The 16,730-nt window shown below is 43.6% G+C and overlaps 1 protein-coding gene across 1 annotated transcript; it reads left to right on the top strand.

Annotated features, from left to right (window-relative positions):
• Nucleotides 1-4,348: 4,348 nt before the first annotated feature.
• Nucleotides 4,349-16,688, top strand: flii (FLII actin remodeling protein). Its single transcript, XM_085351450.1, has 31 exons — nucleotides 4,349-4,439; nucleotides 5,494-5,604; nucleotides 6,106-6,177; nucleotides 6,336-6,416; nucleotides 6,545-6,792; nucleotides 6,949-7,052; nucleotides 7,136-7,311; nucleotides 7,504-7,661; nucleotides 7,793-7,877; nucleotides 8,243-8,390; nucleotides 8,518-8,648; nucleotides 9,669-9,776; nucleotides 10,138-10,242; nucleotides 10,381-10,560; nucleotides 10,649-10,731; nucleotides 10,923-10,997; nucleotides 11,178-11,261; nucleotides 11,356-11,527; nucleotides 11,860-11,967; nucleotides 12,083-12,274; nucleotides 12,400-12,498; nucleotides 12,580-12,669; nucleotides 12,777-12,916; nucleotides 13,009-13,228; nucleotides 13,350-13,504; nucleotides 13,643-13,703; nucleotides 13,801-13,929; nucleotides 14,690-14,796; nucleotides 14,919-15,024; nucleotides 15,103-15,168; nucleotides 15,247-16,688. The coding sequence occupies exons 1-31, from the start codon at nucleotides 4,377-4,379 to the stop codon at nucleotides 15,379-15,381; spliced, it is 3,792 nt and encodes a 1,263-aa protein (XP_085207576.1). The 5' UTR covers nucleotides 4,349-4,376; the 3' UTR covers nucleotides 15,382-16,688.
• The last annotated feature ends 42 nt before the right edge of the window (nucleotides 16,689-16,730 follow it).

The raw sequence follows: 16,730 nt of genomic DNA, 5'->3' as shown, positions 1-16,730 counted from the left end.
TACGCTCCTGCGAGGTTCTAAACGAAAGGAATGATGTCAGGCCTTTAAATAGCCCAAGCACTTCCGCTTTCACTGCTTTCAAAATAAGAACGGCTGGCGAGAATCTTTAATGAAAGGTCGACTGTTTTCTTGTGAGATTGCTTTATTTTGAAGGATCTCTGTGGCTCTTCCGATTTTAGTTCGCTGTCTGTGAATGACTTGACAGAATTTTAATTTGATAACACAAAGCTTGTGTTTTTATTTCGAATAGAAAATAATTACAAGGTTTATCAAGATTAAATAAACGCTTCGGTAGCCTGATAGCTGACACTAATATCACCCAGAAAAGGGAGCCATTTTTAAAAATATATTTAATATATTTAAAAATATATTTTTAAAAATATATTTTTAAAAATTCGTTTATTTATTTAAACAAAAATAAGGACCACAATATATAAATATATCACCTCTATACAGAGATTTCTACAGGTTTTGGCTTGTTAGCGAGAAAAATGTAGAAAAAGTGGGACACAAGTGAGTCCTTGGATTTGTTATGATCAGTGGTAACCACTGGAGGGCGCTGTATTCCGAGACAAGATATGAGACAATGGCCGTGTGTGCAAAGGAAATGATGATAGATAAGAAGTTTAGCCCCGAGGGAGCTGTAATTTGTTTACATTTTTTAGCAGACCATATTAGTTTAAATCCAGCAGAAATAAAAGGAGATAACTGACTGGTGGATATTTTTCTCCATAATGTAGAGAATACAGCTTGTTGGAGGTTGCTGCGTCCTTACCCCCTTTTTTTTTTTTTGAGAAAGCAGGTGAAATTATACAAAAAAAAGTGCTGCAATTAGGAGGAAGAAATTATGAAGGTTCTCTCTAGAAAATTCGACCTGGTTAAGAAGAGAGGCAATGTGGGATTCCTGGCAGAAGAAGTGGGACACAGATATTAAACAAGGGCAACAAACTGCAGGAACTGGGATGAAGGGTCGAAAAAAGAAATTAGATGAGAGCAAATGTTTTATTTTCACTCTGCACTAAAGACTGTAAAGAAAAAATGTACTTTTGTGGGTTACAGTGAGCCATTTTTATGTTGACTGATATTTGCCATGCTTGGTTTTAATTGAATACACCAAGTATTATATATATTTTTTTAAAAACACCCAGCACGCCCCTGCGGGCGGTTTATCCTTCAAGCTCGGGTCCTCTACCAGAGGCCCGGGAGCTTGAGGGTCCTGCGCAGTATCTTAGCTGTTCCCAGGACTGCGCTCTTCTGGACAGAGATCTCCAATGTTGTTCCCGGGATCTGCTGGAGCCACCCGCCTAGCTTGGGAGTCACCGCACCTAGTGCTCCGATTACCACCGTTACCTTCACCCTCCACAGAGAAGAGCTCGAGAGGATATATATATATATATATATATATATATATATATATATATATATATATATATATATATATATATATATATATATATATGGTCTTGCAGCTGAGACTGCAAGACCAGACTGACCAACCTGTGCACTGCCTGGATTGATTACAAGAAGGCCTATGACTCAATGCCCCACAGCTGGATACTGGAATGCCTAGAATTGTACAAGATCAATAGGACCCTAAGAGCCTTCATCAGGAACTCAATGGGGATGTGGCGTACAACACTAGAGGCCAACTCCAAGCCCATAGCACAAGTCACCATCAATTGCGGGATCTACCAAGGAGATGCTCTGTCCCCACTGCTGTTCTGCATAGGCCTGAACCCCCTCAGTGAGATCATTAACAAGACTGGCTACGGATACCGACTACAGAACGAAGCAGTTGTCAGCCACCTCCTGTACATGGATGACATCAAGCTGTATGCCAAGAGTGAACGAGACATCGATTCACTGATCCACACTACCAGGCTATACAGCAATGACATTGGAATGTCATTCGGACTGGAGAAGTGTAGTCGGATGGTAACAAAGAGAGGGAAGGTAGTCAGAACAGGGGGGATTGAACTACCAGAAGGCAAAATTGCAGACATAGAGGACAGTTACAAGTACCTGGGGATCCCGCAGGCGAATGGGAACCATGAAGAGGCCGCTAGAAAGGCTGCAACCACCAAGTACCTGCAGAGGGTCAGGCAAGTCCTGAGGAGTCAGCTGAATGGTAAGAACAAGATCCGGGCCATCAACACGTACGCCCTGCCCGTGATCAGGTACCCTGCTGGGGTAATAGGCTGGCCAAAGGAGGAGATAGAAACCACTGACATAAAGACAAGAAAGCTCCTTACCATGCATGGAGGGTTTCACCCCAAGTCCAGCACCCTGAGGCTGTACGCTAAGCGGAAGGAAGGGGGCCGGGGACTGGTGAGTGTCAGCACCACAGTCCAGGATGAGACAAGGAACATCCAAGAATACATTGGGAAGATGGCCCCAACTGACCGAGTGCTCAGTGAATACCTCAGGCAGCAGAAACCCAAGAAAGAGGAGGGAGACGAGGAACCATCATGGAAGGACAGGCCCCTGCACGGTATGTACCACCGGCAGATAGAGGAGGTGGCTGATATCCAGAAATCCTACCAGTGGCTGGACAAAGCTGGACTGAAAGACAGCACAGAGGCACTAATCATGGCAGCACAAGAACAAGCTCTGAGCACAAGATCCATAGAGGCTGGGGTCTATCACACCAGGCAAGACCCCAGGTGCAGGCTGTGTAAAGATGCCCCAGAGACAATCCAGCACATAACAGCAGGGTGCAAGATGCTAGCAGGCAAGGCATACATGGAACGCCATAACCAAGTGGCCGGCATAGTGTACAGGAACATCTGTGCCGAGTATAATCTGGAAGTCCCGAGGTCAAAATGGGAGATGCCCCCAAGGGTGGTGGAGAATGACCGAGCTAAGATCCTGTGGGACTTCCAGATACAGACGGACAAAATGGTGGTGGCTAACCAACCGGACATAGTGGTGGTAGACAAACAGAAGAAGACGGCCGTAGTGATCGATGTAGCGGTTCCGAATGACAGCAATATCAGGAAGAAGGAACACGAGAAGCTGGAGAAATACCAAGGGCTCAGAGAAGAGCTCGAGAGGATGTGGAGGGTGAAGGTAACGGTGGTCCCCGTGGTAATCGGAGCACTAGGTGCAGCTAGGCGAGTGGCTCCAGCAGATCCCGGGAATAACATCGGAGATCTCTGTCCAGAAGAGCGCAGTCCTGGGAACAGCTAAGATACAGCGCAGGACCCTCAAGCTCCCAGGCCTCTGGTAGAGGACCCGAGCTTGAAGGATAAACCGCCCGCAGGGGCGTGCTGGGTGTTTTTTATATAAACACCCAGCACGCCCCTGCGGGCGGTTTATCCTTCAAGCTCGGGTCCTCTACCAGAGGCCTGGGAGCTTGAGGGTCCTGCGCAGTATCTTAGCTGTTCCCAGGACTGCGCTCTTCTGGACAGAGATTTCCGATGTTGTTCCCGGGATCTGCTGGAGCCACTCGCCTAGCTTGGGAGTCACCGCACCTAGTGCTCCGATTACCACGGGGACCACCGTTACCTTCACCCTCCACATCCTCTCGAGCTCTTCTCTGAGCCCTTGGTATTTCTCCAGCTTCTCGTGTTCCTTCTTCCTGATATTGCTGTCATTCGGAACCGCTACATCGATCACTACGGCCGCCTTCTTCTGTTTGTCTACCACCACTATGTCCGGTTGGTTAGCCACCACCATTTTGTCCGTCTGTATCTGGAAGTCCCACAGGATCTTAGCTCGGTCATTCTCCACCACCCTTGGGGGCATCTCCCATTTTGACCTCGGGACTTCCAGGTTGTACTCAGCACAGATGTTCCTGTACACTATGCCGGCCACTTGGTTATGGCGTTCCATGTATGCCTTGCCTGCTAGCATCTTGCACCCTGCTGTTATGTGCTGGATTGTCTCTGGGGCATCTTTACACAGCCTGCACCTGGGGTCTTGCCTGGTGTGATAGACCCCTGGTGTGATATATATATATATATATATATATATATATATATATATATATATATATATATATATATATATATATATATATATGTATTGTTTTTAGATTTTTACTTTTTAATTGTTGACCTTCTTATGTATTTATTGGGGTTGTGTTTGACTTTTTTTTTTACTGTTTTTGCAGCAAATTCACAATTTTGGGGATTTAATCATTTGATGATCCGCGTATTAGATTTGGAGTAGATTTTCCCCTGGATGCCCTTCCTGGTACTCCACTCATCCATGCTTGGGACAGCTGTTACTCAGTGGGTGTACGTTAGGTGGCGACATGCCACTCATCGCGTTGGTTTGCGACACGGAAAAAGAATAAGAAAAAGAAACGGCAGTCTTTTCAGCCACAACCCTCTTTTGACCAAAATAGAGCAGCAGACATCAAATAGTTAGAAATGGCTGCCACCGGAGTTCTTCCCTTTATACGGGGGGTAGACCTCAGTGGAAACGACTTTAAAGTAAGGATTTTTAAACAGCATTCACTGATTTTCACACCCTCCGATGTTTAGTAAATACGACGTTAGCGTGGCTGGAGCGACTTCAGTCATTCTCAGAGCAACAAACGGCAGGGCTAGCTATAAACTAGCTTAGCTTAACGTTACTAGCATTGGGCGTTAGCCAGTTGTCAGAGTGACACAGTCTGCTCTCAGCCACCACCGCCCAGTTTGGTGGTTAACACAGTTCTTATTTGACGTGTTGGTTTGCGAATGATATATATTTTTAGCTCGTCAGCTAGCGTTAATATTATTTTTGTGAAGTTGTTGATGAGCCAGGTCTTCTTTTCACCGTCATGTTAGCTAAGTAATCTAGCCACACTTATGGCTAACTAAATGTCTGTTACAGAAGCTCAAGCTCCGTGTTGTAACTTGTCAGAAAGTGAAGTTGACAAACAGCGTCAGCTAACTAATAGAGCCTGCTGTTGATTTTAGGTTGCGACACCCTTTTGTGAGCTTATTTTGGGAGAGTGGAAAAAACAGCCCGATTGACAGCTGCGATCACCTGGCATGTATTTGTCCTGACACAACTATTTACGTATCCCCGTCAAAGTATTGGAAATATGCTGCTTAAACAACTGAGTTATCTGTTAGTCGATCGGTGGCTTTTGATTGAAATCTGCCAGTACATGAAGAGATCATTTCCTTATATTCCAAATGCTTTAGCATATGTAGACCTAGCATTTCTCTTCCTTGATGTGTGCACTTTTCATCTGTTAAAAAAAATCAAGATTAATGCTATCTGCCCATTTGTATGAAAATGTGCCACTGTCACTTTTTATGCAACCTGAACATGCGTGCAGTTCGTTCCTATAATTGGCAATGAGATTGTTAGAGTATATTTTGGGGGAAGTTGTTTAAAAATATAATCTTTCTCTGGTAGCATGTCTGCGATTTTGTTTCAGGTGTTTCAGTGCTTTGGTAAATCCTGAAAAATTCAGCCCCCCTGCGCTATAACAAAGTAAGTTCTTGCATTGTTGCTGTCAAAAGTCATGTATTTTTGTGTCATCTCATTCAGGGTGGATACTTCCCAGAGCACGTTAAGTGTATGAGCAGCCTGCGATGGCTGAAACTGAACAGGACAGGACTGTGTTACCTCCCAGAGGAGCTGGCCTCTCTGCAGAAGCTGGTGAGACATCCTGACTAGTTAGGAGCATCCTCATACATGAAGTCATTTATGTCATTATATGTGTGTATGTGCATCTAAAATTCAATTAGATAAGAATTTTTTGTGAGTAGACCTCGTTGTAATGGCCACAGTCTTTTTGTTTTACATCTGTACTGTGCAGTTTTCCAAAGATAAAAGGATCAAGGAACTGTTTATTTTATCAAGTGAGGTAGATATTCGTGCAAGAAAATTATTTATACAGGAGATGAGACAGATCAAAGCTCAATATATTTTCATTTTGTCCTTGCTGGATTCAACTTTGTATTTGTGGTCACATGAACAAGTTTAAACTGTGTTTGAAGTCAAAACATAGAAGTATTTAATCTGATAGCAGGTAACTACAAGGGCGCAATCAGCAGATTGATTTGCTTGTGAAACACGCACACATACCCTGTATTCTCATGACTTGTGAAGACCAAAGTATAGCAGTGACATGTGTCTGTGTGTATTTTCCCTTTTTAGGAGCACCTTTCAGTGAGTCACAACAACCTGACCACTTTACATGGGGAACTGTCCAGCTTACCGAATCTACGGGTAACTAAAAAAACATAAAAACCGCATGCCTTTAAAAAAAAATAGAAAAAATGGAAATGATGTTCCACCCATACATTAAAAAACAGAGCTCCTGCCACATGATTGCTTCTTTCTTTGTACACCAGTGTGTAATCTAGTATTCTAAATTTTGTCTGCAGGCAGTGGTAGCCAGAGCCAACAATCTGAAAAATTCTGGAGTCCCAGATGACATCTTTCAGCTCGATGACCTCTCTGTGCTGGTACACAAACGTCTCTTAACTCTCATACTTTCAACATACCCTTAAATTTAACACTAACATTTTGAGCATGAATCGGTTTCTTCCAGTCCACTACTTTTTCTTTATTTATTCACATTCTCCTCCACCAGGACCTGAGCTACAATCAGCTGACAGAGATCCCCAGGGACCTGGAGAACAGCAAGAACATGCTGGTGCTCAATCTGAGCCACAACAGCATCGACTCCATCCCCAACCAGTTGTTCATCAATCTGACAGACCTGCTGTATCTGGACCTGAGTGACAACAAACTGGACAGCTTGCCACCCCAGATGAGACGCCTGGTGCACCTGCAGACTCTGATTCTAAACAACAACCCGCTGATGCATGCCCAGTTGCGGTAAAAAAAAAAAGATTTAATATTGCATCATTTTTTGCCAACCTCTGTTCAATTTAACAGTCACCTTATACCTTTAAACAAACATCCAGAAAGGATGATTTTATCTTTTAAACCTCCTTACTGATTTTAGTGCTTCTTCTTTTATTGTCTGAGCAGTCAGCTCCCAGCAATGGTGGCATTACAGACTCTGCACCTGAGGAACACCCAGAGAACACAGAGCAACATGCCCACCAGCCTGGAGGGACTAACACAATTAGCAGGTAACACCATAAACACACACACCTATCGGCGTTTTGCAAACATGTGTTCTCTGTTTCATATTCTATTCTTTTCTCCCTCCAAGATGTTGACCTTTCATGTAATGACCTGACTCGAGTACCAGAGTGCCTGTATTCACTGAGCAGTCTGAAGAGGCTGAACCTGAGCAGTAATCAGATTTCTGAGCTCTCGCTCTGCATCGACCAGTGGACCCAGCTGGAGACGCTTAACCTAAGCCGCAACCAGCTCACCTCACTGCCTGTAAGGACCATGAGCAGGCAGCTGCCATTTTTATATTCTATTCTATTCTGTTAACTAACATTAGAAGCACAAGCAGAAACAAATTTGTTGCTTTAGTATCCTGCAGAGGGGAAGCGGAGACACAGGAAAAAGAAATGTATTTCATGTGGAATTTCCCATAATATAAAGTTTGGTTTTGTTTTCTCCAACCAGTCTGCCATCTGCAAGCTGTCCAAACTGAAGAAGCTGTACCTCAACTCCAACAAACTGGACTTTGATGGGGTTCCACCCGGAGTGGGCAAACTGTCCAACCTCACTGAATTCATGGCTGCTAACAACAACCTGGAACTCATCCCTGAGGGACTCTGCAGGTCAGTTTAACCCATAAACAAACACACAGTTTTTGGGCAATCAGCTGACACTTAAAATAATTTAGTTTACATTGCTCATTCCAGTTTACACCAAGAAATATTAAAGCTTCTTGTGTTTTTGTGTTGTCCAGGTGTGGCAAGCTGAAGAAGCTGGTGCTGAATAAAAACCGTCTGGTTACATTACCTGAGGCTATCCACTTCTTGACAGACTTAGAGGTACAGTACTCTAGTAAAGTAATCAGATTATATTAAAATTAAAATACCTTTACACACAATGTTTGTAATATTTGGCTAAATGGAGCATAACCGTGGTTGTGATCCTTTTATTGGCGGAAAAAACCCCAGCAAGCTTGAGTCATGACTGAAGAGACAGTCCAGGAAGAAGTTTGAGCAGTGAATGTAATGAGATGGAACTATGTAATGATATTTTTCTTAAACAAATTAGAATCGTGATTGACCTTGTAACAAACAAATGGTTTATTAAATATGCCTTGGTTTTTTTTTTTTTCCCCTGCTGTAATTTAGGAAAAGAATCTCTGCCTGAAACGCACTCACAAACACACTCCCGTCTCTCTCTGTAGGTGCTTGATGTGCGTGAGAACCCCAACCTCGTGATGCCTCCTAAACCAGTCGACCGCGCAGCAGAGTGGTACAACATTGACTTCTCCCTACAGAACCAGCTCCGTCTGGCCGGAGCCTCCCCTGCTACCGTTGCAGCCGCAGGAGGAGGTAAGACAGCTTCTAAATATGAATGAATGTATTGGTAACAACAGTATGTTTTGTTGTTTCCTTCTTTGCATACATCTTGATCATTTCCTGGAGGCTCAGATCTGCATCTTTGTACACATTTGTCCAGGAGCCAGCCCCCGGGATCCCATGGCAAGGAGGATGCGACTGAGGAGGAGGAAGGACTGTTCTCAGGATGATCAAGCAAAGCAAGTGCTGAAGGGCATGAGTGATGTCGCACATGAGAAGAAGAATTTGGAGGTAAGGCAAAAGACAAGTTAAGGACATCAAACAGATCCTGGAACTTCACACAGAAGAAATAGGGATTTAAGTTCTGCATGACAGTTATTATTCATGTTATTGGAAGCTGTTGGAATTAAATTTACTAGTAATGCTTCAGGATTATTTGGCCTGTGAGTTTAGTCATTAATCATCAGTTGTTAGGTGGTTGCTAGGCAACATGATGGCGTCTTAATATATTATGTAACATGCAAGTATTGTGGATATAAATTAATTTCATTTGTTAAATATGTGTAAAATGTGCTATTTAGGTTAGCAATAAATGTTTTGCAGGTGCATAAATATTATAAATGAGTTGTTTTAGCCCTTTGGTAGGTTGTTACTAAGCAACATGATTGCATCAGAATAACATTAGGTGGTTATGACTTAGATTTTATTGTTGGAAGGTTATACAGTGTTATACAGGATAAGTAAATACAACAGAAGGGTATTTTAAACCTATTGATAGGTGGTTGTTAGGTAATGTGATGACATCATGATGTGTGATATAGATAACAACCCACAGTGGTTCCCTCAGATTACTGCAGCCCTGTGGTGTAAACACACCTAAAGCTGGGGTTGTGCTTCACACGTCCACAGGTCCACTCAGATCCACGTGATTTAAATGTAATCATCAGACAGTGAGCGCAATGGTCAGTATGGATGTCTGTTTTTTGGACTTATCTGCAAAGAATTTAATGACACTGTACCAACTATACATGTGGTCCAGGCGGTGGACTTCGTATGGTAGGAATGACTGCTCAGCTGCTGGGTCTCCAACTGTTTGTCTGTGTGCACAGCAGAGTATAATCAAGGCCTAAGGTTTACAGTAATCTGATAAGTGAGTAAGTTCAGCCTACTCCAACTTAAAGTCAGGTTATTCGGCTATATTAAGTAATTGTTGTCGTGTGAATGTCTTTATATTTCATCTAAACATAATCTAAACGACTGGTAGAAGAAATGGCTGCGTAATCCTTACAAAGAAATCCTTTAATTTTGCAGGAAAACGGGGATTTGAAATATGGTGATTTAAAAGTCCGGCGCTGGGACAAGAGCCTAGAGAAGCCTCAGCTGGACTACTCGGAGTTCTATATGGAGGATGTGGGGCAGGTAATGTGTGTGTGTGTGTGTATATATAAACACCTAACTCCAACAATCAGCAACTCCTACTTCCTATTTGTGTTTAAATGACTGTTTACAGTCTGCATCACATGGAGTCCTGCTGGCTCCTCAGAGTGCTGTATGCTGCACTTCACATTCTCTCAGAAGGCTTTCTCTCCACACTCCGACACAGCTGGGGGCAGTTTTAGGCTGGGTTTCTTGCCAAGGACATGCAGACTGGGCGAACTGGGGATCAAACCCCCTGTTGAGCCACATCCTCCCTTAAATGGGACAGAAAAGTGGTCAGTCGACAGTTTAGAGGTCTAAACTAAATGTAACCTTACATATTTCTGTTGTTGTTCTTCTCCAGATTCCAGGTGTGACAGTGTGGCAGATAGAGAACTTCATTCCCCTACAAGTGGACGAAGCTTTGCACGGCAAGTTCTACGAGGCCGACTGTTACATCATCCTCAAGGTAACGTGTCATTTAAGTGTGTTTGCCTCAGAGGAGTCTGATCAGCAAAACAAAGCGGGATAAACTCGTCTGTTTGGTCACGATAATGTGCAATATAAACAATATTCCAGTCATTAATCTTACAATTTTCAATTACAGACATATCTGGATGACAATGGGGCATTAAACTGGCAGATCTTCTACTGGATTGGTCAGGAAGCCACCCTGGACAAGAAGGCCGGCTCTGCAATCCATGCAGTCAACCTCAGAAATTTCCTGGGAGCAGAGTGCAGGACGATAAGGGAAGAGATGGGAGACGAGAGCGACGAGTTTACTGCCGTATGTAGAAACATTAAAACAACTACACGTACCTGTGTGAGCAGTTATTCGCTTTGTGCTGTCATAAAGGACCTTCTCTTGTGTTCAGGTTTTTAACAATGACATCTCTTACATCGAGGGAGGAACAGCCAGTGGATTTTACACTGTGGAAGAGACACAGTATCCACTAAGGTAGGCTGGAGCACCTTTTTACTTAGAAAATGACTCATTGCAATGTGCAGAAACACGTTAGCTTTAAACAGCTGCTCATATCTTTATGTTGAGCCTAATTTTGTGAGTGTATCAGCGGTAAATTCAAAGTACTGCGTCTGCTCAGGCTCAGAGCACTTTAACAGGCTCGAATGCTTTCATGTGTTTATCAGGTTGTACAGAGTCTACGGCAAGAAAAACATCAAACTGGAGTCTGTTCCTGTAAAGGCCTCGTCCCTCGATCCACGGTGACTTTGAACACACTCTTGCTGCAACACTCTCTGACACCCACCAGCTCTCTACACATTCCAGCACAGTTGACACACAATCATCATCCTCTTTATATCCTTAATCTTCAAGCTTTAATTTCTCCTATTGGAACTCGGAGCATTGTGTCCATAACATTCTGCGTTTTTCCTTATCGGCAGCTTCGTCTTCCTGTTGGATTCAGGCCTGGAAATCTTTATCTGGAGAGGAGCCAACGCTACTCTCAGCGCCACCACCAAGGCCAGGTGAGACGCTAACCGACGGTGTTAGAGACACTGTACCGATTATTACAGCCCAGAAAGTTGGTGAAATGTCATGTGATTTGTTGTCATCCTCCAGGTTATTTGCTGAAAAGATAAATAAGAACGAACGTAAGGGGAAGTCAGAGATCATCACCCTCATGCACAACCAGGAGCCTCCAGGATTCTGGGAGACGCTGGGAGGGCAGCCAGAGGAGATCAAGAAACACGTGCCAGATGACTTCACTCCAATAAGACCTAAACTATATAAAGTAAATATTTATTGATGTTTACATGCTGTGCATATCTTTTAGTTGAACTTCACATTAAGTTTTAAGGTGGCACAAGTGTAAAGTGTGTTGGTCAGTGTTGTAGGGGATGCAGACCTGAAGCTGCATGTGGGGTTTTTTTTTTGTTTGTTTGGTTTTTTGGAGGGGGGGTTGTTTGTTTGTTTACATCAGTTAACCGTAACCCTTCTGTAGCCTGAAAAATCATCTGCATGACAGCCCATATTTAATTTACAGCTCTTAGACATTACTCGGATATGAGAAAGACTCAAAGCAAAGATTCATCAGTGGCTTTTACTTTTTAATCTCTCTTTTAGGTGGGCTTGGGTCTTGGCTACCTGGAGCTGCCTCAGATTAACTACAAGCTCTCAGTCGAGCACAAAGATCACAAGGTCAAACTGGACGTCCTACCAGAGCTCAGACTGGTACGTCCATCTGCTGCAAATGAGCAGCAGTAAAGTCCTGTTTCACCTTTCTTCCCTTCATGGTGCACTCCATAAATTCACCCTCCTTTCCTTCTATGTCTGCCCCTTTCCTCAGTTGCAGTCCCTGCTGGACACAAAGTGCGTTTACATCCTGGACTGCTGGTCTGACGTCTTCATCTGGATCGGGAGGAAGTCTCCCCGTCTCGTCCGAGCCGCCGCGTTAAAGCTTGGTCAGGAGCTGTGCTCCATGCTGCACCGGCCCAAACACGCATGTGTCACCCGCAACCTGGAGGGCACAGAGTGCCAGGTAAACGTCTACTGAAGCCACTGCAGTTGAATACGGTTTAAATATCATTGTCACTTTTTAATCTACACTCTTTAAAACTATTTTCTTCCTGCTTAACCTCTCCTCTGCTTCATCCTCTTCCTCAGGTTTTCAAGTCCAAGTTTAAGAATTGGGATGATGTGCTGAAGGTGGACTACACCAGAGCAGCGGAGACTGTGCAACAGAAGGATAATCTGCAGGGCAAGGTCAGTGACACATGCTGACCAGCATCAGACTGTTTTTTGTTTTGTTTTTAATGCACAAGTTAAACTGTGCTCTTCTTTCAGGTGAAGAAGGATGCAGAGCAGAAAGACCAGATGAAAGCTGACCTCACAGCTCTCTTCCTTCCCAGACAGCCACCCATGCCCCTCACTGAGGTAACAACGCAGTGCAGTTGATTTCTACCTTTGATTGTTGTTGACTTTGTAAAGCACAGTAAAACAACATATTTACATCTCACATATTTACTGTATTACCTGTGTAGGCTGAACAGCTGATGGAGGAGTGGAACGAGGACCTGGATGGCATGGAAGGATTTGTGTTGGAGGGAAAGAAGTTTGCTCGCCTCCCCGAGGAGGAGTTTGGGCACTTCTACACCCAAGATTGTTATGTCTTCCTCTGCAGGTAGACAAGTCTTTCTGGGGCTGTAATGCTGGAATTGATTTCAAAGATGAAGAAAAACCTCATTTTACTGGTGACTTTCTGTGCTTTGTTAGATACTGGGTGCCTGTGGAGTACGAGGATGAAGAGAAGGAAAAGAAGGAGGGTGAGCAAGGAGCAGGGGGAGATGGGGAGGAGGAGGACAAACAGCCTGAGGAGGACTTCCAGTGTGTAGTTTATTTCTGGCAGGGCAGGCAGGCCTCCAACATGGGCTGGCTCACCTTCACCTTCTCCCTGCAGAAGAAGTTTGAGAGTCTTTTCCCTGGAAAACTGCAAGTACGAGCAAAGAGTTTAATCTAGTTTCTGGAATTTTGTTTTTCCAAAATAAGAAAAAAATGTTTACCACACTACATCCATCAGCATCACAATGACAGTCACGTCCTGTTTTGTTGTTTAGGTGGTGCGTATGACTCAGCAGCAGGAGAACCTCAAGTTCCTGTCCCACTTTAAGAGGAAGTTCATCATCCACAAAGGGAAGAGGAAACAGAACACCGACTCTGCCCAGCCCTCCCTCTACCACATACGCACCAATGGCAGCGCACTTTGCACCAGGCATGCAAAACCTGCTTCTTTTGTCCTCAGAAAAGTTTGAATGTTTTGACGCATGCCAGCTTCCACTCCCCCAGAAAGATCTTTTTTTTTTTTTTTTTTTTTTTAAAGCTAAACATGTTCCCTCCATCTCTCTCTTAGAACCATCCAGATTGGTACAGATTCCGGCAATCTCAACTCTGAGTTCTGCTACATACTCAAGGTTTGGATATAAAAAAAGAACATCTGTCATTCAAGCAACTTAATAAAGACAAAGCATGATTTCATGTGGATCCAATCCCAAAATGTGCTTTCTGCAGGTACCGTTTGAGAGCACAGATAATCAGGGCATCGTTTACACCTGGGTGGGCAGAGCCGCCGATCCCGATGAAGGAAAGCTGGCCGAGGACATCATGAACAGCATGTTCGACGACACGTACAGCAAGCAGGTGAGATCATGTGCAAGCATGGATCTTCACGGGTATTGTCGTCACCCTTCCAGACAGACAGGCGGTGTAGGCACCCAAGTTTGTGACTGCGGTAACTCAAGAGAAAGGCAAAATAGGAGTTTGAAATTGACACCGTAGGTGTGTCTACTGGGAGGCTGAGGGGGACCACTGGTACCCGCCAGTGTTTATTTATTTATTCTGCATACAGCTAATACAGTCAAGTAGAAACCTCTGCACACTTAACCTTTAACTTTGAGTTCAAGTGCTTTCATCCTTTACTACAGCTGCTCAGTGCTTACACAGCAGATACCTTTTTATAAATTCTTGATTTATTACATGTTCCATTACATTATAGAACATGATTTAATTTCAATTTAGTCTTTAATTCTTCGTAACCTGGCTGATATTTGTTATTTATCTGTATCAGCATCTGTAGAAGTGAGAAAGACGCAGGAGGAACACCCTTCAGCCATGTTACGGGTGCTGATGTTGCATAGTTTGTCCACCAGAGGGCACTCTATAACTTCCCGTGTTAGCAAAATCTGTATACTATATACTGTAACATTATCTTATTAAGGACTCACAAATAACTACACCCAGCAGTTGCTATGGAAACCTATTTGCGTGTCGTGTGTTTGAAAGAGGAAAACAAAAAGTCAGGCCTTTACCAGATTTGACAAATCTCTTTTAAACTCTCTAAAGAAGATTGTGTGCCTTCAGCAGTGGAAATGCAGTCACAGATCATTAATGTGTCTCCTAGGTGATTAATGAAGGGGAGGAGCCAGAGAACTTCTTCTGGGTCGGCATTGGTTCTCAGAAACCTTATGATGAAGACGCAGAGTACATGAAACACGCTCGTCTCTTCCGGTGAGTAACTGTTCGTGTTTTTACACATTACAGTATGAAACAGCTGCTTTTCTCTTTCACTCATCACATTGGTTCTATCTTTGTGGCGTTTTCCTCCTTTCCCCTCTACTCTTCTGCTTCAGGTGTTCAAACGAGAAAGGTTATTTCTCTGTGTCAGAGAAGTGCTCAGACTTCTGCCAGGATGACTTGGCTGATGATGACATCATGTTGCTGGATAACGGCAAAGAGGTAGAGACGATTAAGGATTGGTGTGTTGATGGACTTTGTTAGGTTTTATCATCATACTTGATATCATTTTTCCTTCAGGTGTACATGTGGGTTGGTACCCAGACTAGCCAGGTGGAGATCAAACTCAGTCTGAAAGCCTGCCAGGTGAGTAGGGGGAGTGCACTTTCTGTGTGCGTGCTTTGTGTTATCCACATCTTTGTAACTACTCCTCCTCCCTCTCAGGTTTACATCCAGCACATGCGCGCCAAGGAAACCGAACAACCGAGGAAGCTTCGGCTGGTGAGGAAGGGCAACGAGCCTCACTGCTTCACGCGCTGCTTCCACGCCTGGGGACCCTTCAAAACTCCCCCTGCATAGGCCAAACACTATCCCAATCACACACACTGCCAGAGAGTTCTCTACAGAAATCTATCCCAGCTTTACCCGAGACCCTTCCCCTCCATCCATGCTCAGCAGCCTTTTTGGTCAAGCGGCTGCTGGCTGCTAAGTATCTGATATAGACTGCAAATTACCCCCTCCCCTTTTTCCCCCAAGCTTTTTTATTTTCTTAGCAAGTCTGAATTAAAGAATTATGTTTTGAGATAAAAATGGGCTTTATGAAAACCTAAGGGAGCTGCACCATCTAACATATCGATCTGTTCTGCTGCTTTCACGTGGCTCGTGCTGCATGGTCGACGGTCGTCAGCGGGGAGGGCTAGGCGCTCCTTCACGCAGCTTAAGGCAGGGACTAGTGTGTATTCTCGTCGTCATTGAGGGACTGAACACGAAACAGCACTATAATAGTTTTTCTGAGGAATGTCATTTTATATATTATATATTTTTCATGAAGTGTGAGTGTCTACCCTGTGCGCCTTTGCTGAAATGGGGTCATCCCCTTTCCTGTCATCATATTAGTATACTTTTGCGCTCACCTCCTGATCCTGTTAAGAGCATGATGGACAGTAATTGAAGTAAAGTAACACAGTCACGTTTATTTGGCCAAAGAAATCTTGTCAAGGTCAGAGCAAAGTCTTGTTTTGGTTTTTTTGTAATGTTTGAGGACTGATGTTTGTGCAATTGGTGAAGATCGGGAGTTTCTGAAACTGAACAATACTGTATTCTTCATCACAGGCTGCTTTTAACTTGTCAAATGTTTATTTTCTGGAGAGAATCCGAAGAAAGAAGATTTCTTTCCAAATTTAAAAAAAAAAAAAAAAAAATAGAATGTGTACCTACATTTGAAAAAGTAAATGCATGATATTTAAAATGCTACAGGTTTAAAACTTTAGGCGCATGTTTGCTTTTCAAATAGCTTCCTTATTGGGACAGAACTCTGAAATGGGAGAGCTCGAGCATTGTATCGTGACTTCTGGTTCTGCTAATCTTTGAGTTGTTAAAGCACTTTTTAAAAATCATTGCAGCCGGCGCCGTCAAACTAAACTGCTGCAGTGCTTCTAATGATCATGTGACCTGTGTTGGATGTTGGCACTGGTGCAGGCAAAACCCAGTCTGTGTTCCCAGATGGCTGCAACTTCCATCATTTTGGTTAATATTGTGTGGGGTGTATGCCTGTCTGTGTGTTTGAGTCCTGCACACATACATGTGTGTATCTGAAAATTTGCACATGCTCCTGATGCCACCTGCAGATGCTTTATTTATGTATTTTATATAAAAATAAAATTTCACATCACATCTTTGTCCATCTGGTCTTTTCTTTTTTTAAAGCA

Source organism: Diplotaxodon limnothrissa, linkage group LG4, assembly GCF_057381915.1.
Source record: "Diplotaxodon limnothrissa isolate DT_005_m linkage group LG4, D_limnothrissa_male_GT1.1, whole genome shotgun sequence".
Lineage (NCBI taxonomy): Eukaryota > Metazoa > Chordata > Actinopteri > Cichliformes > Cichlidae > Diplotaxodon > Diplotaxodon limnothrissa.
The sequence above is the reverse complement of the archived record's forward strand: the minus strand, read 5'-3'. Positions and strand labels throughout refer to the sequence as shown.